The following is a 24767-nucleotide window of genomic DNA, read 5'->3' as shown; positions in this document are numbered from 1 at the left end:
ATCAACGCAGAACCTCAAACAATGGGTAGGTGGGGACCCGACGTGTCCCTTGTGTTCAGAGGTGGCAACATTGAGGCATATTTTGTCAGGATGTAGAAGTAGTCTTTCTCAGGATGGTATACTTGGTGGCATAACCAGGTATTGAAGTACATAACTGCAGCAATTGAGAGGAGTGTACAGGTGAATTCAGCAGGCATCGGGACTGGGAGTGAAGCAATTCATTTTGTCCATGAGGGAAAGGTAAAGGATGGACGTTTGCAGATAGGTATTAGTCAGGCCAATTACGGGGAGCCAATGGTTGGGAGATGCAGGTAGATTTAGGAGGAACGCTTGTTGTTCCGCAGGAAATAATTACTACTAGTTTGAGGCCAGATATAGTGTTATGGTCAGTTAGTCAGCGGGTAGTGTATCTTACAGAACTGACGGTGCCTTGGGAGAACTTAGTGGATGAGGCTTATGAAAGGGAAAGTAGAGTTGGCAGCAGAAGTTGAGCAGCGAGGATGGAGAGCAGAAGTACGTCCGGTAGAGGTGGGTTGTAGAAGTTTCATAGCGAGATCGACCACCTCGCTTTGTGGAGAGCTAGGTATTCGTGGACAGAGTTTGCATCAGGCTGTAAAGCAAATGGCAGAGGCAGCAGAGCAAGACAGTAGGTGGATGTGGTGGAGAAGAAATAGTGTCAGTTGGGGGCAGAAAGGAAACGTATGACATGCAGTATGTGTATTTGTTTGTAATTATAGTCTGTGCTAGTGTTAAGTCTTATGCAAGGGCGTTATTTGTGGTGTTACAAGCTTAATGATGGGATAGGATTAGTGGAAGATGGGATGCAGGTATTTAGCATTTGTTAGAGTGGTAATTGGCTGCAGCTTCCTTTATTTAGTAGATACTGGTAGCATAGATGGTGCGAGCAAGTATTGAGGGGGGTTGGTCTGGGACACCAAAACCAACTGTTGAGCCTTTCCGAGGTGTTGTGGGCCTAACTCAAAACACCAATGAAGAGAGGTGCCCACCTGATAACCCCAATGATCATACTTGCATCTACAGGATGTTTAAAAAAAAAAAGAGAATTAATATGTAGGTAGCTGAGTTTTGTTTTGCATATGGAGTCATATTGTAAGTTGGTGTATTTGGTTAGATAATATTTTGGTTTTGGGCTTGGTTTTCTTAGTTGAGCGCTTATCCTGGAGTTATAGCACAAGTACTTTGTGTTTTAATTGTAATTCATGGGGATAGTGCAAGAATGTAGCGTTTAGCTAAATTTCAGCCATCAATGTATTGAATTGTTAAAGCAGTACAAGCAGCTGAATGGTTTATATTTCTTATGTACTAGTGTTAAGTATTCAGAGTGCTTGCAACATTTGACAGCCAGCTAAACCTGAATGGTGGCTTAGCTGCCTGTCAATGTTTATCAGTGCTTCTGTGGGTAGTATTTTCTGCTTCCATTTCTCCATCCCGTCCCACCCCTGTCGTATCGCAGGCTCTACTACTTCGAATTGGGGATGCTCCAGGCAACAACTTGTATTAGACAGATCAGATAAAGGCATGTCTGTAATGAGCACGCAGGACAGCAATTAAACTTGACCTTCAGAAGGTCGTACTTCAGTTTTAATAGCCACTAGACGACGCGTGGACCCGTTGGGTCCAAACCTCTCCTGCGGGCCCGGCAACCCTCCCCAACTGATGACCCGTGGACCCGTTGCCAGCCGGGGAGTCTTCCCCAGGTCCGGGGGCGGGAGAGGAAAGGGGAGAGGGAGCCACTCACCCCGGCCCCGGGCAGCCATTGTGGCGGCCAGCAGCAGGAGAGTGGTCGCAAGGCGCTGCCACATGTTCGTCCTGCCGGCAGCCATCTTCTTTGACCGTCTGCCGCTGCGTTGCACCATGGGAGGAAGGTCAGGCTCGCGGCACGCAGGGATGGGCCCCGGTCCTTATTAAAGTTTAAGTTAATTATTTTTAAAATGTAACGAAACTTGATCAATGCACACTGCAGGCGAATGGTAAAGTGAGCCTAAAATTGTTGCGCTATTGTGTACCGTTTTGGCTGTAGTTCAGGAACTCACTACATCCAAGATGAGAGTTTTAATAATATACTAGCAAAGCGGGCCCGTTGGGCCCGTCCCCACACCCCCCATTCTCTCCTCCCCCAGCCCCACTCTTACTCTCCCCACACTCTCCCCTTTGGCCCGTCCTCTTAGGGTTTCCATTGTAACCGGGAGGGGGGGAGGGAGTGAATGGGGGAGGGAGGGAGAGGGAGGTTTGGGGGAGGGAGGTGTGGAGGGATCGAGGGGGAGGGAGTGGTGGAGGGAGGGAGGTGTTGAGGATGGAGGGGGGGGGAGGGTGATGAGAGATGGGGTGGTATTTGTGGAGGGGGGAGAGAGTGGGGGGGAGGGGGGAGGGGAGGAGGGAGGGATGGGGGAGAGGGGAGGGATATTGACCTCCCCTTTTCCCAGTACCCCTCTTTCCCCCACCACCAATTCCCCTCCGCACTACCCCTGTTGTCCCATTCCCCATTCCCCATTCTCATCCCCCCCCATCTTCTCTCCCCCAGACACACTCTTAGCATCAGTTAAAGGCCCGGGGGGGGGGGGGGGGTGCGGGGGATCGGATTAGTGAAAAGTCCGGGGGGGGGGGTGCGGGAGATCGCATCATTCAAAGGCCCGGGGGGGGGGGGGGGGGGATAGCGGGGAGATGTTCTCCCGGGTGTGGGAGAGAGGAGAGAAGCAAGGGGAGAGAGGAGAGGTGAGCCGGTGATCGCGGGCTGGCGCTGCTAACGGCGTCCATTTTTTTGTTGCGAGTGAGGAGATGCCGCGCATGCGTGCTGAGCACAGTGTGAGGAGATTCCGCGCATGCGTACTGACCGCAGCCGCACCGCAGCGCCCCCCTTCTGTCAAAACTTCGATAAATGAGGGGAGGCAGCGCTTTTAAACCTCTGTAACTTAAAAAATATGCGACCGAATTAAATAAAAACATCATTTTCTAGCAGCGAACCGCATGGTGATTAAGGCGGTACACAAATCGTGGCGCTACAGTTCACCGTTTTGCCGAAATTGCCGTATTCAGCCGACATCAGTGAAATATATATACATACAAGATCTGAGTTTTAGTAGTATATAGATAGATACTAGACCAGATGGACTCGTTGGGCCCAAACCTCTCCTGCATTGGTGCGGCACCCTCCCCCCCACTCCATCCCCCTCAACCTCCCTCCTTCCTCCCTCCTCCCCCCCTCCCTCCCTCCCTCGGAGATAGATTTAAACTTTAAAATGTGAATAACTTAAAAAATATAACACCGATTTCAATGAAACCTCTTCCATTAGCACCAAAGGGACGACGGTGAGTAAGGTAGGCCTTGAATTGTCACGTTATCATGTACCATTTTGGCTGTAGTTCAGGAACAAACAAACGAGAGTTTTATTATATAGATAGATAAAATATCAGAAATATTTAAAGAGTGTTGAGTATAGCACAGCTTTGTTTTCTGTTGAGCACATGTTGGTGATGAGTGGCCCAATGATGGAGTCATGGGACCACAGCACCTGACAAGGTGTCAGGGACCAGTGCAGTTACACTTCTGCCACCAGACCAAATGAGGTTGGACAGGCAGAGATCATCACAGGCAGTGCCAGGGTTGGGTTCACTACTGTTCGGCCAGTATTTAGATATGATGATCAGAAAGTGCAGCTGGTTAAAGAAATAATAGTTTGCTCTCCTTCACCACTGAGGTGAGATTGCTCAAGGATATTTTGCTTCTTCATTTTTAGTGCTAGTTGAAGTATGGTTACTCAGGAATACTTGGTCAGTCATCTATTGTTTAAGGCCATAGACGACTGACCAAGTATTCCTGAACAACCACACTTCACTAGCACTAAAAGGGAAAAGACTTGCCAGCTCCTTGCATGCTGAGACAGGACCTTTGTCAAAGTACGACTGAAGGAGTAGGAAATTTAATACCTCGGCACTGTAATCATAGTGTCTTGATTGCTCTCTTTACCAGCAAAGTCATGAAGCAGATTCCTAAACAAAATTGCATATCTTTCATTCATTGTTCTTCATCTCTCCACATCACCATCTATATCTCTCGTTTCCCTTATCCCTAACCAGTCTGAAGAAGGGTCTCGACCCGAATAAAATTTGTTTCAAAGTAACAATCTTTAAAAAAACATTTCTAGGGTGTCAAGGATTATTAAGCAATTAAATCACTGCTCTTTAAACAACTGTTATGAAATAAAACAAAAATCTCTTTCATAAAGGGAGTAAAACTTGCACTTAATAATGATGTAATGATCAGTGCAGCTTTGTTCAGGATCCAATGGGCCAACATATCCTCCAGTACAAAACATATGCTCAAAGAAAATAAGTAAACTTTGAAATCATTGAACTCGTTCATCACAGATCAATTAAACCTATTAATTGTTAACCCCTGAGCCTTTAGTCAATAGGATCAAATGTCATTTAGTTTGTACAGGTTATTCAGAGAGGTGAAGCTCGTATTTTACACTGTAGTGGAGTGTTCATTTTAAGCTCATGAAATCAAATCCTTAAACTGAAGAACACCTTATGATAGCTCTGTGGATGAATTGATTGGGACATAGACTACTATTTCACCACATTTTGCACACTTCAACATTTTTTTTCCTTTCAGCTGAAGGACACACAAGTGAGATATGAGCTTTTCAATGACACAAGACACACTTGCCTGTTGTGAAAAACTGCTGGTCTCACTCTTTTCTTTGCCAGGACTGATGAAAATTATCACGAGGGTGACTGGCTGACTTGATTTTCTTTTTCAATGCTTTTAAAAAACTTTTTTTTTTAAAGTTGCATCAACAATCCTTAACAAGTTAATAGTCAGTTCATCATCTGAAATAATAAGCTTCAAAACTGACCAACTTAAGTTTCATTCTTTTCTCAGTCCTATATTGATAAATTCGCATCTGGATATCTTTTGTTTGCAAGCTTGAAAAGTTCAATAAAAACAAAAAGGTACTTTTTCGGGTTTCTTAGCAATGTATTTAAGAACATAGATGGAACTTATTAAATTAACAAAAGACAGTGATTATTCCTTCTGTGTAACAAAGCCAAGAAAATGTAGTAATGCCAGATACAAGTAACACTTCTAAGCTATTTTTGAAACTTTACATAAATGCATTTAACTTAGCAAACGGCTGCTTTTGGTTTCTTTATCTGCTAGAATAACATGCCAATATTTAGATTCAGATAAATGTATTATAGAATAGGAAATATTTTCATTTTATCTGACTGGAATTGCAGAATGTAGTTTATTCAGTAAGTGATGTTATCTGCTTACCACAACCATCATAGATATTCAGATAGCCTACAATTCTAGACAGAGTAACAAGCGAAATAAAAATGAATTAAAATTTATGTCGATTGAAATGCACAGGTTAAATAATGTTTCTCTGGTCATAGCTGAGAGCCCTCTAATGCCAGAGAGCTGTTTAAGCATTACCCTGGCACAATGATCTAATCTCTCCCTTGCTAGGGAGATAATGTGACCCCCAGAATGCATAAAGTCACCCAAAAAGCGAACAAAAGCAGCTCTCAAAAACATAGAACCATTCATCGAAGCTAACGACTTGTTCATTATGAGTGATGATGGATAAAGACTTCTCATGCTGAGATGAAATCAAGATTTATATGCATTGCTTCCTCTTGCAACTTGTGGGAAGATCATCATCATTTAATTCTATCTCTGCGGCCAGTGATGGGCATCCAGAGAGCTGGTTATCAAACGGCGCAGTCAGCTGGCAAAATCAAAACGTGCAGTTGGCACATCTGGACTGCAACGCCACAGCTGAGGGTGAACAATGACTCTTGGCAAGTGGCCAAATTGCTTGCAGATGCTAGCAGGTTTGATCCACAACCACCCTACCGGCATTTTTATGTGAATCAGATTTCTGAGAGCTAAATGCTCCTCTGCCATTTTTATTTGCTGCTCTTATCAGCCCCACCAAATGTGGCCTTGAGACAGCTGATCCATGTCCTTTCCCACTTTATCTATTCAAACTTTTAATAAAACTTCACGTTTCATCTCCACAAAGTTAATTTAATCTTTGACAGGTTTCACACTCTGAAATAATTTTTTTTTGAAATCAGCTTTTTATAATCTGATGGCATTTTGTGTAGATCAAATGTCAACATCAAACTTTTACATTCAACAACTGTTCTTAGCTTTAAAACCAAGAGCAACCCGCGTAGGTCAGAGACTATCATCAGGCGAGAATAGAGGGGTAGACTTTACACATATCAGTGGGGATAAGAGATCAGCTGTGTATTTATAAGAAAATAACTGCAGATGCTGGTACAAATCGAAGGTATTTATTCAAAAAATGCTGGAGCAACTCAGCAGGTCAGGCAGCATTTCGGGAGAGAAGGAATGGGTGACGTTTCGGGTCGAGACCCTTCTTCAGACTGAGTATTTCAGCTGTGTATTTTGTTTTCTGTTTGATAGTGGGATTTTAAATTCATATTCTATGACAAAAACATATTCAGAATATAAACACCTGAAGCATTCTTGACCGTTTTACATGTGGCAGTAATTATTTATTTTTACTCATTTGCAATTGCTTGCAGAAAAATCATAAAATCATCAATTTCTGATTTTCTCATCCATTGATGTTGTGGACATTAGGAGTAAACTGTAGGTTTTTGGTGAACAATTTTGTTTTCCATACGAATTAGTCTTATTGTAGAAAGATACTCTGGAATTTGTACAAATAGTTACTGTAGAAAGAAAGGCGTCTGAAGAAGGTGTCCGACTCAAAACATCACCTTTCCATGTTCTCCAGAGATGCTACCTGACCCGCTAAGTTACTCCAGCATTTTGGGTCTTTCTTTGGTAAACCAGTATATGCAGTTCCTTGTTATTACATGTCTTAATACAGAATGTGTTTTTGGACTCAACACATATCCCTGAAGGTGATCACAAACTGCAGCCAACATGCACTGGTGACAGTAAGTGAGGGGATGTCCCTGGACTACATTCACAGGCTCACACCACCAGCACTGCAGTGCTGTGCATTCAGGCCAATCAGACGTAGTTTTTTAAATGTTGCCGAGCATACTGTGCTCTCTCCCTCAGGACCACCCGCAGCTCCCGGCTGCCAGTCATTGCAATTCCCTCCCCGTTCCCTTGTCAACCTGTCAGCCCTTGGCTTCTTCCAGAATGAGGGCAAATGCAAACTCAAGGAACAGCACCTCATATTCTACCTTTGTAGACTGCAGCTAGACAGCATGAGCATTCAATTTCTAATTTTAGGTATCCTGCTTTCAATGGCAGGTGGGCCTTCACGACAAGAGGAGCCTTCAATAGACAATTGTGGGCCTTCAATAGACAATGGACAATAGGTGCAGGAGTAGGCCATTTGGCCCTTCGAGCCAGCACCGCCATTCAATGTGATCATGGCTGATCATTCACAATCAGTACCCCGTTCTTGCCCTCTCCCCATACCCCCTGACTCCGCTATCATTAAGAGCTCTATCTAACTCTCTCTTGAAAGCAACCAGAGAATTGGCCTCCACTGCATTCCGAGACAGAGAATTCCACAGGTTTACAACTCTGAGTGAAAAAGTTTTTCCTCATCTCCGTTCTAAATGGCCTACCCCTTATTCTTAAACTGTGGCCCCTGGTTCTGGACTCCCCCAACATTGGGAACATGTTTCCTGCCTCTAGCCTGTCTAATCCCTTAATAATCTTATATGTTTCAATAAGATCCCCTCTCATCCTTCTAAATTCCAGTGTATACAAGCCCAGTCGCTCCAGTCTTTCAACATACGACAGTCCCACCATTCCGGGAATTAACCTCGTAAACCTACGCTGCACTCCCTCAATAGCAAGAATGTCCTTCCTCAAATTTGGAGACCAAAACTGCACACAGTACTCCAGGTGCGGTCTCACTAGGGCCCTGTACATCTGCAGAAGGACCTCTTGGCTCCTATACTCAACTCCTCTTGTCATGGAGGCCCACATGCCATTAGCTTTCTTCACTGCCTGCTGTACCTGCATGCTTACTTTCAGTGACTGATGAACAAGGACACCCAGATCTCTTTGTACTTCCCCTTTTCCAAACTTGACACCATTCAGATAATAATCTGCCTTCCTGTTCTTACCACCAAAGTGGATAACCTCATATTTATCCACATTAAACTGCATCGGCCATGCATCCGCCCACTCACACAACCTGTCCAAGTCGCCCTGCATCCTCAAAGCATCCTCCTCACAGTTCACACTGCCACCCAGCTTTGTGTAATCTGCAAATTTGCTAATGTTACTTTTAATCCCTTCATCTAAGTCAATAATGTATATATTTCCTCAGTTGCTCTATCCGCCTGGATCTTTCCATGAAGACCATTCTTACCTCCTCGCCCATACACTCCCATCGCGTTCAGTGCCGCCACTGTGCTGATCAACCCACCCCACCACACCTTATTTGGTCCCAACTGAACTTTTTCTCATCAGATTCGATCTGCAGACCCTGGCCTCTGTAGTTGTCGTCTCTATCCCTCTCTCCATCTCCGATTCCATCCATTCATCCAGCCTTCATCTGGACCCAGTTATCGCATGCTAGCTCTAGCCCCATTCTTTCACCTCTTTACTCTGGCCATCTCCCCTCTAATTTTTACAAATCAGAGGAAGAATCTCAACCTAATAAACCTCGATAGTCCACCTCCCCCCACATATGCTGCCTGAATCACGGAGTACCTTTAGAATTTTTATTTTACTCCAGATTGCAGCATCTACAATTTTTTGTCAATCTTTTCAACCTTATTCATTTGTTCTTTGACAAATACCTCCAGGGACCACTTTCTCTTAATATCACTTGAAAAACTTTACCAATTAGTCTTGAAATGAACCAACTCAGCTCCCAACATACCCGCTCTTAGACATGGTTTACTGGAATTCCCGTGATGGATGTTAAAGTAAGCTTGTTTGTCTCTTAATGCACATTCAGACAATCTGCAGTCTGTCTTACAGGAAGAACTTTCAGAAGATTGATGAAATTACTTCCACCATTGTATAATTTCTTCAAAAAGTCAATGGCACGTTAAAATGAAAAAGATAATTTCATAATCTTTCAGTCACTATTCTGAATACATTGGCTAAACATTATTAACAGCTAAAGGAACCAATGCCTGGTTCCCCAATGGACTTACTGGAGAATTATTAGTCTCATTTTTGTTAACCCTTTTTCCAATTGTTCAGTGAAAGAGATCCGTGCAAGAGTATTAAATAGCACACTCAGTGACCACATGACTGATAAAAGACATAACCAGAGTGCTAGTTGAGGGCAGAATTACATAGAACAGTACAGCACATGAACAGGCCTTTTGGCCCACATTGTCTGTGCCAAACATGATGGCCAGTTAAACCAATCTCCTCTGCCAGCACGTGATCAATGCCCCTCTATTCCCTGTATATCCATGTGCCTATCAAAAAGCCTCTAAAATGCCACCAACCTATCTGCCTCCACCACCACCCCCAGGCAGTGCGTTCCAGGCACCCATGAATCTTTGTTAAAAAAAAAAACTTGCCTCACAAATCTCCTTTAAACTAAGTCCCTCTCACCTTAAAGCTACGCCCTCTAGTCATTGATATTTCCACCCTGAGAAAAAGGTGCCATCTGCTAACACTAAAAAAAAGCTTCGATTCTATTGAAATTCTGTTTTCTCCCCATGTTTGCTCTGTACTTTTTCTAGAATGTTTACCCTCTTCGCTTTTAGTATTAAAATCTTAGCTCTGGCAACTGTCCGTAGTACATTTAAGGCTCCAACAATTGTGGTGGGAAAAAATACAAGTGATAATCAAGTTTGCCATTCTTTACTCACCAGTGGATGTTGGTACTGGCCGAGCAAACACCAGAAGGTTCAGAGCTCCCACCGTGAGGTGGATGTCCTGAACTTGCTAGCTGAGCTCTGTCTCTATCCTGGTTGTGCTCCAAGGTTGCAGTACAAACTACGCACATCAGTCAGAGTCATAAAGTTATACAGCACAGAAATGGACCCTATGGCTCAACTTGCCCATGCTGATCAAGATGCCCCATCTACACTAGTCGCACCTGCCTGCGTTTGGCCCATATCCCTCTTAACCTTTCCTATCCATATAGCTGTCCAAATACCTTTTACATGTTATAGTAACTGCCTCAACAACATCCTCCGCAGCTCGTTCCATATAGCTACCACCCCTCTGTGTGAAAAAGTTAACCCTCAGGTTCCTATTAAACCGCTTCCCTCTCAGCTATGTCCTCTGGTTCTTGAATCCCCTAGTCTGGACAAAAGACCAGGTGTTTTGGGAGCAGTGGATGTTTGCCATGAATTTTGCCGGGGAATGAGACAGGTGTGAGCCAGGCAAACACCAGAATGTTCAGAGTTCCTCCACCCAAGAGGACGTCCTGAACATTGAGCTCAAGTCTGAGTCCAGGCTTTGCTCCAAGGGTACATGGAAAGTTGCCCACAAACCTGCACAGCAAACCTGGTCCCAGTTACAGTGCATTCAGAAAGTATTCAGACCCCTTCACTTTTTCCATATTTTCTTACGTCACAGCCTTATTTTAAAATGGATTCAATTTATTTTTTTATTATCAATCTACACACAATACCCCATAAGAAAAAAGCAAAGTCATGTATTTAGAAATTTTTGCAAAGTAATTAAAAAGAAATAACTGAAATATCACACTTACATAAGTATTCAGACCCTTTACTCAGTACTTTGTTGAGGCGCCTTTGGCAGTGATTACAGCCTCAAGTCTTCTTGGGTATGACGCTACAAGCTTGGCAAACCTGTATTTGGGTAATTTCTCCCATTCTTCTCTGCAGATCCTCTCAAGCTCTGTCAGGTTGAATGGGGAGCGTTGATGCACAGCTATTTTCAGGACCCTCCAGCGATGTTCGATCGGGTTCAAGTCCAGGCTCTGGCTGGGCCACTCAAGGACATTCACAGGCTTGTCACAAAGCCACTCCTGCGTTGTCTTGGCTGTGTGCTTAGGGTCGTTGTCCTGTTGGAAGGTGAACCTCCGCCCCAGTCTGAGGTCCAGAACGCTCTGGAGCAGGTTTTCATCAAGGATCTCTCTGTACATCCGTTCATCTTTCCCTCGATCCTGACTAGTCTCCCAGTTCCTGCCGCTGAAAAACATCCCCACAACATGATGCTGCCACCACCATGCTTCACCATAGGTATGGTATTGGCCAGGTGATGAGCGGTGCCTGGTTTCCTCCAGATTTGACGCTTGGCATTCAGGCCAAAGAGTTCAATCTTGGTTTCATCAGACCAGAGAATCTTGTTTCTCATGATCTGAGAGTCCTTTAGGTGCCTTTTGGCAAACTCCGACTGGGCTGTCATGTGCCTTTTACAGAGGAGTGGCTTCTGTCTGGCCACTCTACCATAAAGGCCTGATTGGTGGAGTGCTGCAGATATAGTTGTCCTTCTGGAAGGTTCTCCCATCTTCACATAGGAACTCTGGAGCTCTGTCAGAGTGACCATCGGGTTCTTGGTCACCTTCCTGACCAAGGCCCTTCTCCCCAGATTGCCCAGTTTGGTCGTGTGGCCAGCTATATGAAGAGTACTGGTGGTTCCAAAGTTCTTCCATTTAAGAATGACGGAGTTCACTGTGCTCTTCGGGACCTGCAATGCTGCAGAAATTATTTTATACCCTTCCCAAATATGTGGGAATGTCTCGGAGGTCTACGGACAATTCCTTCGTCTTCATGGCTTGGTTTTCGCTCTGACATGCACTGTCAACTGTGGGACCTTATATAGACAGGTGTGTGCCTTTCCAAATCATGTCCAATCAATTTAATTTACCACTGGTGGACTCCAATCAAGCTGTAGAAACATCTCAAGGATAATTAATGGAAACAGGATGAACCTAAGATCAATTTGGAATGTCATAGCAAAGGGTCTGAATACTTATGTAAATGTGATATTTCAGTTATTTCTTTTTAATTAATTTGCAAACATTTCTAAACACCTGTTTTTGCTTCTTCATTCTGGGGTATTGTGTGTAGATTGATGATAAAAAAAAAAGAATTTAATCCATTTTAAAATAAGGTTGTAATGTAACAAAATGTGGAAAAACTGAAGGGGTCTGAATACTTTCTGAATGCACTGTACATGAAAATCATGAAACAGTTCTGCAGCACGTGGGTAAATAACATCACCAACATTTCCATGAATTTACATGCTACGCAAGGTACCAAAGGGCATACTGTATATTATATGCAAATACGTGCATCACGCACGCGCAACATTATTTTCCATCTATTGTTGATGAAGGGTTAGTCGTTGGAGGGGTTAGAAAATGGAGAGGTGGTGCACAAGTAGAGATAAAGGTGTTGGGCATGAATGAGAACATTTTATGTCCAAACATTGCGAGTCAGAAAATCCGTTATTGCAGCAGTGCCAAGTTGCGGTTGAATGAGATGGATAAAAGAAATGGAAACTTCTCCATGGTTAATCGCCTTTCAGTGACCACTTCTGGAGATTTAATGCAAAGCTTAGCTCAAGATAGTTATCCAGTCTCATTAGGAGTTTGCCTGATATGTCCACAATACATTTATTGCTAATATACAACTTTGTTGCAGTTCTCCAGCAATCAAACATTGTCCATCAATGGCGTACACCTTAACTTCAACCAGATCACCTGCAGCCTTCTAGACATTGAACTGAGCTTCCAACCACAAATCTTCACCATTAACGATGCGCTATTTCCCTTTCCATCTCTGCCCATGCCTTGGCCATTAGGTCCAGCACGCATATTTGCCTTCGATGGTACAGGAGCTCTCCGGCCCCCAGCGACATGCAAATACAATTATTTTCCTCCTAACTCTCCATCACTATTCACAGAGGCCTCCTTCAGTCTGACATACCACTAACTACACTCCTCCAACTTTACACCTCTGTGCATTGGCCATTCCCTTAGCTGTGTGTTTCAGTTGTGCTCTGAGCCATCTAGATTGCAAGTTCTTGAATCTCCACTTTTGCAAGTCACCCATGAGACCTTACCTCATTGATAAAAAGCATTTGGTCAGCTATTCTATGATCACGGTTGACCCAGATCATTATATATTTGATTATGCTTACGCAAAGAATATTTCCTACGTTAAAGATTTATGCGACTTGTCTTGTATTTAGCACAAGTCATTATTGATGATGATGACTTTGCCACCATTCCTTTTCACAGATTCTACTTTCAAATAACAGTTCAGTCAACATGCAGTCCTTGTTCCTTGGAACCATCTCCCAAGTAAGGATTAACAAAGAATGAAAGGAGCGGAAAGTAAAAATCTAGATAAAAAGATCAAACACTGAATAAAATATCCAATGGATATACTGTGAAAAGGCTCAAGTGCTTCAGTGTACAGAATGTAGAATGAAGCGCTATTTAACCACGATTAGAAATAATTACCTTTTCCCTCCAGTTACTTTCCTTCGGAATGTATTTTTACATCACCCCTTGCAATTCACAAGACACAATGATGTTACGAAAATTATTTAAAGATTTTACCTGCCCACCGTCGCAGACATGATGGCATTGAAAGGCAGAGCAGGTTCAACAGGCAGCTTGGGTTTAGATTTCTAATAGTCACATGTACCAAGGCACTTTGAAAAGCTTTGTTTTCTTCTTGCTATCCAGTCAGATCAAATAATATTGTACATAAATACAATCAAGCCAAACTCAACCGAGTCTGGTGGTGCATGCTTTCAAGGTTCTGTATCTTTTACCTGTCGGAAGCAGGGAGGAGGAGGAATGACTGGGGTGGGACAAGTCTTTGAATAGGTTGGTTGCTTTTCTAAGCCAGTGTGATACACAGATGGAGTTAATGGTGGAGTCTGGTCTATGTGATGGACTGAGCGACATCTACAACTCTCTGCAAGTTCTTGCGGTCTTGGGCATCAAACCAACTGTGATGCAACCTGACAGTATGCTTTCTATGGTGCAACTGTAGAAGTTTGTAAGAGTCACGGCCAACTCCTGCTCCTATTTATATGTGGCCTTATTCTCATTCTGAGACAATTCTATGACTGATTTATAAATGGGACTCCGGCCTTAACAAAACACAAAAAGAAACAAACATAATTTACTCATTCTGTTCATAGAGGGCTGCTTATGGACACCTTATGCACCGTGCTCCTTTTTGAGGCAGGATAATGTAAACAAAAGACAAGATACTGGAGTAACTCAGTGGGTCAGGCAGCATCTCTGGAGAATATGGATAGATGACGTTTCAGGTCAGGACCCTTCTTCAAACTGAAGAAGAGTCGCAACCTGAAACGTTGTCTATCCATGTTCTCCAGAGATGCCATGTGACCTGCTGAGTTGCTCCAGCACGTTGTGTCTGATTTTGTAAACCAGCATTTGCAGTTCCTTGCTTCTAGGGTAATATAAAGGTTTTTGCCATTGGAAGGAATCAGCTTTTGATCACGCCAAAAACGAGATGCAAGTTATGCCTACTACATCAGCAGGAAAGAACGTTTTATAAAAGGGTCTTCAACAAGAAAATAGAGTCACATTAGCAAGAACTAAAGAAGAGGAAATGCAGGTGTCAGAATTCTGGAAGTAACAACAAAATGCCGGAAGCATTCCAGAGTTAAGGCAGCATTTATGGAAAGACTTGCAAAGTTGTCTCTATTTCTCTTTCCAAGGATATTGCCTGACCCGCTGAATTTTTTCAATATTTTCTATTTTTAATTAAATTGAATAAAGAATGAGGGGTAGAGAACAAAGTAATTTCCCCCAAATTTTTATGCACAATAATTATCATGCAAGTTTGGGTTAATGCTGAAACTTTTAGATCGATGCATTACATTTTTCTTTACATCAATGAATTTGCTTAACACTTACAAAAATGGACAAAATAAATCTGGACTGGTGAACAAACTGAATGCTCACAATGTTGCATTCTAGTAATGTAGACCTCTCTAATAATATAAACCTTCATGATCCAAACCTACCTAAAATGTTGCAAAATTATAACTGCTGATGCACGAGTCACAATTTACATAACAACAATCAAATCACATTATGTACAGCTCATTTTTTAATTTTTGGTTTTTGATTTTTACCTGAAGCCTTCTGCGAACCTTTTCTTCGTTTTAGAGCCTTTTGTAGTATCTCCTTCATTGTGACATTCATGCTGTCAACTTGAATAAGTGAGAATCCACTCTGTGGGGCATTGCTGCAAGAGGAACAAGCATTTCATTGAAGAAAATTTGAAACAAAAGTTTAATTATTTCAAGTTTACACTGCATCAAGATCTGGATTAAAGAATTTCAGATGGTTGACATTGTTCTGTGAAGTGTCAAGACATTTCACCATATTAAACTCACTCAAAAAAATTATCAATGCGGGCACCAGAATTAATGATAAAATTAAGCCCAGCTTGATCTAAAGCAACATAAAATAACCGGTAGGGTGAATTTTATCATAAAGCAGTCTTCATTATACTGCAGGAAAGCATTATTATTTTCTAATAAAATGATTTTTAAATTCAAATAAGCACATTCACATTGTAAATTTCTAGTAGTTTTCCCAAAATAAATTTATGATGTACAAATAAAAAAATTCCTCCATAAACAACAAGGTCCATATTCTACAAGGAAATTTCAGACATCTGGCTAAATAAACAAACACTGACAGTCATATTGAGCTGAGTTTTTCTCCCCAGAAGAAATTCATTTATCTTTTAGTTCAGCATCTGATTGGATGCTATTCCATAAAATACAATACAGATTTTAAGTAAAAAAGGTACCAAGTATATTTGTTATTTAACTATTAGATTGTAATGCTCTATTTAAAATCTGTGTCAAAAAAGCTGTTATGGACTAAGGAGAGCTAAAACACCAATCTTTACTCATGTTACAATTCATGTCACGATCAGCAACTTTTTAGTACCAATTCCCTCTCCCTCTGGAATTTAAACAGAACAAGACTGAGAATTTGCCAGATCAGCTATTCTTGACATCCGATGAAGATTGTAACATTTTTCTGCTTCAGATATGGATACATCTCAAATCCATCTGAAGGTCTTGCAAAGAGCTCCATCACCAGATATTAAACTTCCAAATCCACATCCTTAAAAGAAATGCATCAGCTTGACAGTAATCCTCTACCATAACAAAGTATCAGGGCAGAAGTATACCCAAAGTCATTTTTCTTGGGATTTGGATATTTAAATTGAGAGCAGGCGACTTCTTGCTTGTCTGAACCCAATAGTTTGTTTGCTGATTTTGGTCTAATTTTCGGAACTCAGAAGGCAAATTTGTCAACACCGAACCGTTTAAACATAAACAGAATGAAGCGTCATTTCAAAATATTTTACTCCTTGGAGGGAGGCTGGTTATAAATGTTGCAACTTTTCATTACCCTACAAAAAGCCTGCAGAGTTATGAATGAACTTGGAGATAAAACTTGGCATCGTGTTTAGCCCGGGCATTGTGGGCCGAAGGACCTGTTTCTGTACTCTCCCATGTTCTCTGTTAAAACCGAATTCTGGTGAATCCCAAGGATCTAGCAGCCTTCCCTTTGACACCTCCCTCACTTTGTGTAGGAAAGAACTGCAGATGCTGGTTTAAATCAAAGGTAGACTCAAAATGCTGGAGTAACTCGGGTCGAGACCCTTCTTCAGACTGATTCAGGGTCTCGACCCGAAACGTCACCCATTCCTTCTCTCCAGAGATGCTGCCTGACCTGCAGAATTTTGTGTCTACCTCCCTCACTTTTTTTGTTTATCTACTTATCAACTGAACTGTTTAAACATAAATAGAATAAATTGTAATTTCAAAATATTTTACTCATTGGAGGGAGGCTGGTTACAAATGTTGCAACCTTCAAAAGCCTGTCACGATGGTGAAAATAAAGGAGGTTTGCTGAAAAATATATATTTTTAAACCTGCTAGGAGGTTGCGTTAAAGCTGAAATATTGATTTTGAATTGGTAAGGGAAGGCTTCCAAATGGCCTATGCCTGTGATTTTAAAACCTTCCCTTTCACCATTTTGCTGCTAATTCCAGGCATGGCTTTGGGTTCTACTATCAACACCTTCAAGATGGAAACTGAACCCGGGCCATGGACCATCACCAGCTTAAACCAACAGGACGTCAGTGAACAGCACATTCGTAACCAGCTTGCTGAGCGTTAGCAGGAGAATCCTCGAGCTTTTGCCAATCTGTTGGGCTGGTTTACCATGGTCAAATCCTTCCCACCAAGCAGCCAGCTGAGAACTGTCAAACTAATCATACATTACACTCTGTCACCAAACCCATGCTGAACCACAGTCATCACTTACATCAATATCTGGAGCAGGTCCCAGACTGCTCACTGCAGACAGCTTAGCAAGCCAAACCACTGTCAGAATTCTCCTTTCCGTTACACAAGGAATACCAAGATGATCATTTTAAAATTTCACTCTTAACATTGAAGGATTCGATTTTTAAAAAATTATTTGGTAAACATTTCTTTACCAAACTTTACTTGGAGACAGGAGAAAATGGTGTATTAACAAATCGCAAACTGCAGATAAACACCTTGGCTTTAATCTGACACCTACCTACCAAAGCTACAGATATGAATATTAATGCAAATTTCATGTGAGGAAATACAGATGGTTCAGTTTCAGCTTTCCATTCCTGTAAATTTATAAAATGTGGCGTTCCAAAATGAATTCTACAAACAAATTCCGATGTCACTTAAGCACTTACAGTACATTATGAAATGCACAGTCCCAAGCAAGTCTTCCTAATGCCATCATTCACATTTGTCAACATAAAGACAGGGACTGTGGAATTTTTGCTGCAATATTAGAATATAGCTGATAGTTAACTTTCCTCTCTCATCTTTCAGAGCAATTGCACCGAACACAACAATCCCATCTGGAAGTCAAAATACATGTGCCCGAGCATTTAAAACACAGTCAGGAATCAGAACATCACCCAGGTCCTTTGCTTCCAGCCACACTTTAATCCTGCAGCAATGAATCTCTGAAAATAAACCCGCTGCAGCATTACAAGAAATAATTGTGAACATAAATATTTTCATCGGCTGTACATTAATGACATCCGATGTCTACAAATGAATGCGAGGAGCTAACCCAAATACAGGGTTCAGTTGACAGCTGCTTCTGAGCTTTTGAGATCATCGGCACCCCATAATTTGATTACTTATGGGCTGCAGTCATTGTTTTATGGATTATGACATCCCTAATTGCAAATACTTCCTGCTGGCTGACTAGCAACACTAGATGACAGGAACATTTTCAGCATCAAGGCTCATGCACTGAATATTTGTCATGATCCTATTATTCAAGGCTACTTGCATTAATACTTATAATACATGCACAGATGATCACAGGTTGGGTTGCAACTGATTCCAGCTGATTGCAGAAGTTATTTCACCATGATTGAAGACCCATGTGGTTCCTATAGTGTACAAAATAGCAGTTTATTCAAGTTGCAGGGCCTCAAGCATATTCCTATCTGAAGAGTGGAATGTGCAAGATTGTGAGCAGAGAATATTGAAGCCTCAATGTGTTCCACAGGACAATGGGAGGTAGGTTAAGGTCAAACTCTCACTTAAACCATGGTGCAATGGAGAGAAGCTAGGTCCACACTGATAATTGTGGATGCTACTTTAGTGAAATCAGAAAATGTCATGCAACTAATGCTCAGGGTTGAAACAAATTCCAGAGAAATAATTAAATAGTTTGATTAAAAAAATTATTTAATTGAAATGATATCAAATTTAACAGAAAGCAATGTATGGGTCAATGCATTGGTCGTGTTGGGCACAGTGCCTCACTGCTTTGTGTGGGATGGTGGCTTTTGTGTTTTTGGTGGCGGGAGACAAAAGAATATTGATAAGCTCACCAAGAAACTTCTCATTTTGTTTGAATTATGCCGCCTCATCTTTCATCTTTCATCCACATAAACTAATGAAGCAGAGAGCTGGGGCCCAGGCAGACAGAATATGCAGTATTCCTGCAATGGGTTTCAGCTGGGTTGTTGCTCATATCCCAAAATATCTGATGTTCTGCCATTCAGAAGCCCAATTGATGTTCCGATTAAAACACTGCTGCAGGGGAAGTGGTGAAGGGTAACCGTCAGGGGTCAAAATAACTGACCTTGGGTAGAGATATTTCTGATCCGTGCGTTTTCCATCATACACAAACCGCCATATCTATTGGTTGGTGAGTTGATGTTGTATTATCACAGGTTTATGTATCTTATTTTTACATATGGGCAATATCACAGGATAAAAGTGGCTGAGTTTAAAAATAAACTCAATGGAACACTATTTAAGCAGCTGGAAAGTGGTCTGTCTGGGGAACACCATTGCACCTTTCTAACGTCGCATTCAGGCATTCATTACTGTTATTGATCCCTACATTTAATTGCAAGCTTCATTAACTGCACCCGTTTCCGATCTTCGAAACAGCCCGGACATCACATGCCAGAAAACATGGCTCAGGCTAAGAACATCCAGATCATAAGGCTAACGCAGATTTCTTAAAAGTGCTCATCTTCTATGGACATTACTGACAAATAGTGTGGTGCAGGAATAAAGAATTACCCTCTGTATTTTTTCATTAGACTTTTCTTTTGTAACCGAATACATAAATCCATTGTGGCACAATGTTATATGTATCATCTTGTTACACCTGCAGACGTTTCATAAAAAGGCTGCCATGTCTCTGCAGTCAGAAATGATAAGTGAACCACCCGTGAATGTTAATGATAGTGATCATTCTGAGGTAACTGTGCTCTCCATCTTCCTCTACAGCTTCTGCAGCAGATAAAGGGTGGCAGGGTTTATTGGAGGAAAATGAAAATAACATAGGAGGAAATAGCCACAAAATGCAACGGAAAAGTTCTGATTATAGCAAGACTATATGAAGGATCATGTTGTCACCATTAAAAATAAAAATGTAAAACTGCCCATCTGTTAAAATTAACTGGATAGTACAATTTTTAAATATGGAAAAAGGATGAACTATTAACCTACCCATCTTGCTTTTTTATAAACTTGCAAATGTAACGTTCTTCGATATTAAATTTTCTTGTCACAATGAAGCTTTCTCACCATCTTGGAATGTAACCTCTGACACGAGATTCATTGCGTTGAATTGTTTACCCATTGGGAGGCAGTCCTGAGTTGATTGAATAGAACTGTATTTTGCTGTGCAAGCCTGTGAACCACTCACCCCCCCCCCCATAAACTAAGGGAATGAATAACCACGAGCAAAAAAAGCAACAACAAAAAAGTACTTATACAACCAAAGATTGTCTATAACGGTTCATAATTTGAGGTCTGTGTTGTGTAGAGTTCAAGAGCGGTTATTAATATATTGTTTTTGTTTATTATATATTATCTGCAAGTAAGAATTGCATTGTTGGTTCATGTGACAATTAAACACCTTGACTCATGTTAATTTTAGGGCATTGTTGCCATTGTATATACCATATAAACCATTGGATATGATAATGTTTTAAAACATCCATCAGCATTTTGTTAAATTTAGATATTTCTAGAATCTTCCTTCTATTGATATCATTTGATTGCATTACACTCTTAAGGTTATGTTAATTGTTTTATGCAGAAAATGACCCAAGGACACTGGTTAGCTGGACCGTTGTGATAAATAACATAAGAAATAGGCGCAGCAATTGTCTATCCAGTCCTTTGAATTTGTTCCACCATTAAAATCACAGCTGATCTTCTACCTCTGTGCTCTATCACAACACTACCTTCACAATCCTCTATTCCACAAAAGTCCAGAAATCTATTGATGCCTATTTTGAATGAACATAATAACTAAGCCTTCAGTCCTCTGATGAAGAAAGTTCCTAAAGTTCACCAATCTCTGTATCAACAAATCTTTCATCATCTCAGTCCTAAATGACCTGTTCCTTGTTTGGAACTGTGCCCCAATCTGTCACTCTTCAGTCTGGGGGGGGGGGGGGGGGGGGGGGGGAGAAATGTCCTTGCATTTACTCTGCCAAGCTCTTAATAATTTTCTACTTTCACAAAATCTTTTCTCATTCTTCTGAACTCCCGAGAATATAACCCCTCAGCACCAAATTTCTCTTCATGCAACAAATCCACCATCCTTGGAACCAGTCCAGGGAATCATTTCAACAATCCTTCCATGCCAAATACATGCTTACTTTAGTTAAGGAGACCAAAACTACACAATACTCCGGGTATGGCCTCATCATACAATTGCAATGAGAATTACTTGCTTGTGAATTCAAATCTTCTTGTAATAACGGCTAATGTACCACTTGTCCTCTTAATTGCTTATGCAGCTGCATTTTGGCATTTAGCAAGTCGTGTACAAGCACACCTAGAACACCAACACTATCCAAATTCTCACCATTGAACAAATACTCTGCCTTTCTGTTGTGTACTGAAGCAGATAACCTCTCAGTGTTCCACATTGTACTGCATGTGCCAAGATCTCACCCACTCAGTTTGCCTTCATTGCCTTACATCTCCCCTGTGCTCACAGTCCAACCTTGTTTAGTGTTGCCAGCCAACATTGAAGTATGACATTCGGCCCCATGACAATTCAATGGCACAGTTTGTGAAAAGCTGGGGCTTATGCCCCAATGGCTGCAGTCCCCCACCAGCTACTGCTCACCAACTCCAGAACAATCCCCTCATTTCCACTTTTGGATTTCTGCTCAAAGACCAATTTTCAATCCAAGCCACCAATTTCAAATGATCAAACCTCTTGCAAGTGACCATATCAAGCAACTTAACGATATCCAAATACACTATCCCCACCAGCTCCTCCCTTCAAGTTCAGAGTCACGCAGCATGGAAACAGGTCCTTTGGCCCACCGAGTTCATGCCGACCATCTGTCACCCATTCACACTAGCTCTTCGTTATACATACTCGGGCCAATTTACAGTGGATAATTAACCTACAAACACACACGTCATTGGGATGTGGGAGGAACCCAGAGCACCAGGAGGAAAGCCATGCGATCACAGGGAGAAAGTGCAAGCTCCAGACAGCACCTGAGGTCAGGATCAAACCAGGATCTCTGGCGCTGTGAGGCACCTGCTCTACCAGCTGCACCACTCTACCGCCAATATCGACTCTACTTGTCACAGCCTCAACTTCAGTAGATTCATCCAACATAATTTTCCTTTTATAAATTTATGTTGGATCCATCCTTTATTCTTGTCAATGTCTTTTGCAATTTCATCCTTCAAATCATTACTCAATCCAGCATTTTCCCTGCCATTGACGACAGGCTAATAGGTTGTGTAAGACAATAACTGCAGATGCTGGTACAAATCAAAGGTATTTATTCACAAAATGCTGGAGTAACTCAGCAGGTCAGGTAGCATCTCAGGAGAGAAGGAATGGGTGATGTTTCGGGTCGAGACCCTTCTTCAGGCTAATAGGTTGGTGGTTCCCCATTTTCTCTCTCCTTTAAATAATGGAGACTTTTGCGATCTTCCACTCCACTGGAACAGTTCCAGAATCTACAGAACTATGGAAGGCGATGCAAAATCTTTTGTACTGGTCAAAGATATTATGTGTGGCCGCAAAATACAGTTATTTCATTGGAGCTTTTTTGCTATCAACGCAAACTGCAAACAAATCCAACCAAAAATTTAACATCTGAAAAACTTTGAATTAGAACAACAATGAAATGTGCTTCTATTTTGTAACTGGCTATTCTCAAATCTTTGCTAAGTAACAGCACAAACTATTCCCTGATTAGATGTTGTCTTATTAAGGATTCCTAATAATAAAAATCAGATTGCATATGTAAAGATACTGAATGGTCAATATTATTGGGCCACATTGCATAATAATTTGAAAGTGTTCAGATGACAGAGACTGATTTTATATCTTTCTGATTTCCTTTTATTATTTCTGACACCCAATACACCATTTGTCCATTCCCCCCATGGATGCTACCTGACCTGCTGAGTTCCTCCCGCCGTTTGCTTTTTGCTAAGGAGTTCCTGTTTACAGGATATCCAATTGTGAAGAGATAACTTGAAAAGTAGTCGTATCGCTTTTTTCACACTGAAATGGCAGAGCTAAAGTTCAAGTTCAATGAACGGGGCAACACTTAATTTGAGGGGATTAAATGCAATAGAATAAGGGACAGCATTCATTGACGTGAATGGATTCAGTACCAAATCAAATGTGGCGGGAGAAATGGAGAGGAAGTAAGAAAGAAAGAAAGGTGTTCAAGTATTTTTATACTACAATAAAGATATTTCCTTGGAAATTCAAGGTTTGAAAGAATGAAAACACCTATTGTAAGGCTTGATATCCAGTGTTTGGCAGGCATTACAGTCCATTCGCTCAACACAATCAAGCACCCCTTTGCACTTCTCCTGCACTTGCCCAATGTTACTTACGAACACAGTGGTGCACAATGTTCAGTTTGCAAGTTACATGCTGCCCATCAGGAAGCGTTGCCTCAGTGAATGGTGAAACACATGGTCAAGACATTGAGTGGGGCAAGGCCCTCTTGCTGAAATGCAAGCTGTGCTGCTAAAAATGCTTTGACAACTGACCTAGTCACACCTCCACATTACAGACTCTAAGGCTGGCATCAGACTTCGAAGTCCATACATGTCTGCCATATTCAAAAACGTTGATGGCTGCGTTAAAAACAATTAAACCCTGAAAAAATATAAGTTAAATAATTACAAACATTAAGAAACCAATATAATTAAATGCTTGCTATTTTAGAAGGGTACAAATATTTAAGTTATCTGAAATGTGGCCCTCCCTTTCCCCTGGAAATCATAAAGTTAATGAACCCGCAGCAGGCGAAAACTGTTGCAGGATCCATGCCTGAATTACCCAGTGCAATTACACAGTGTTAACAGCTCACTGCTGGGTCCCGGGTCAGACCTACAGCAATGAGGACCTCTTAGTTCAGGATTCTCACATTTATACGAGTAATATGTTCTGCCTCCATCACTGTCCCCACTGTTTTAACAATGATCAGATCATACAAACAGTCCTACTACAATGAGCTTTAGCTCCATATCAGGTTAATTAAGCAATAAACAAGGTAATGCAGAAAATTTCTCGAATATTCTCACCATCACCCCCAACAGTTGGCTTTAATAACCGGCTAAAACTATACCAATGCCAAAGAACAATTATACCATTCATCAACAGGCACATAGTAGTCTAACAGGGAAAAATTCTCACACCTCAGTCAAGACCAAGGTCACATAATCACGCTTAGCTTCCTGCCATCATCCTCCCCAAGGTGTGTTTTGGAAATACCTCAAAGTTACCAGATGGGGTGGTTCACGTGACAAAGTTCATCCATTTTTTATGCACATTAAGTCCAAAGGCATCACAATTCCCTTGTCACCACTACCACCTCCTTAGTGCCTCTCGACTGAGTAGTCACGTGAATGAAAAGCATTCTTGGAATGCTCGCTCATTAGTGAACTATCCTAGCAGCGACTTGTGATAAAAGCGCACGCATGCCTTCCAGACATCTCACACCTGTTGTCAACCAATCATTTGAAAAAACGGTAGATTTAGGTTTATTATTGTCACATGTGCTGAAGTACAGTAAAAAGCTTTGTTTTGCAAGTGAAAAATTAGTCTTCACAATAATATTCAGATTCACATCACTTAAGCTGCAACAAACAATATCCAAGTAAAATGATGGAAATCTATGACAGAACTGGGAAGGGAAAGCTAGGTCACTTTGATTTGACCTTTAATTGGAATTATTTTACTCACATAGTTCTTGCCTTT

The 24767-nt window shown here is 41.6% G+C and overlaps 1 protein-coding gene across 4 annotated transcripts in view; it reads right to left on the bottom strand.

Annotated features, from left to right (window-relative positions):
* mapkap1 (MAPK associated protein 1) overlaps positions 1 to 24767 on the bottom strand; it is a 247585-nt gene that overhangs the window by 92874 nt on the left and 129944 nt on the right. For all 4 annotated transcript variants that reach the window (XM_078426340.1, XM_078426341.1, XM_078426343.1 and 1 more), the window contains one exon: positions 15074 to 15186. In XM_078426340.1, coding sequence (XP_078282466.1) covers positions 15074 to 15186 — 113 coding nt within the window. The remainder of the gene's footprint in view (positions 1 to 15073; positions 15187 to 24767) is intronic.

The sequence above is a fragment of the Rhinoraja longicauda genome, chromosome 31, assembly GCF_053455715.1.
Source record: "Rhinoraja longicauda isolate Sanriku21f chromosome 31, sRhiLon1.1, whole genome shotgun sequence".
Classification (NCBI taxonomy): Eukaryota; Metazoa; Chordata; class Chondrichthyes; order Rajiformes; family Arhynchobatidae; genus Rhinoraja; species Rhinoraja longicauda.
Note: the sequence above shows the minus strand (reverse complement) of the source record. Positions and strands in the feature narration are given on the sequence as shown.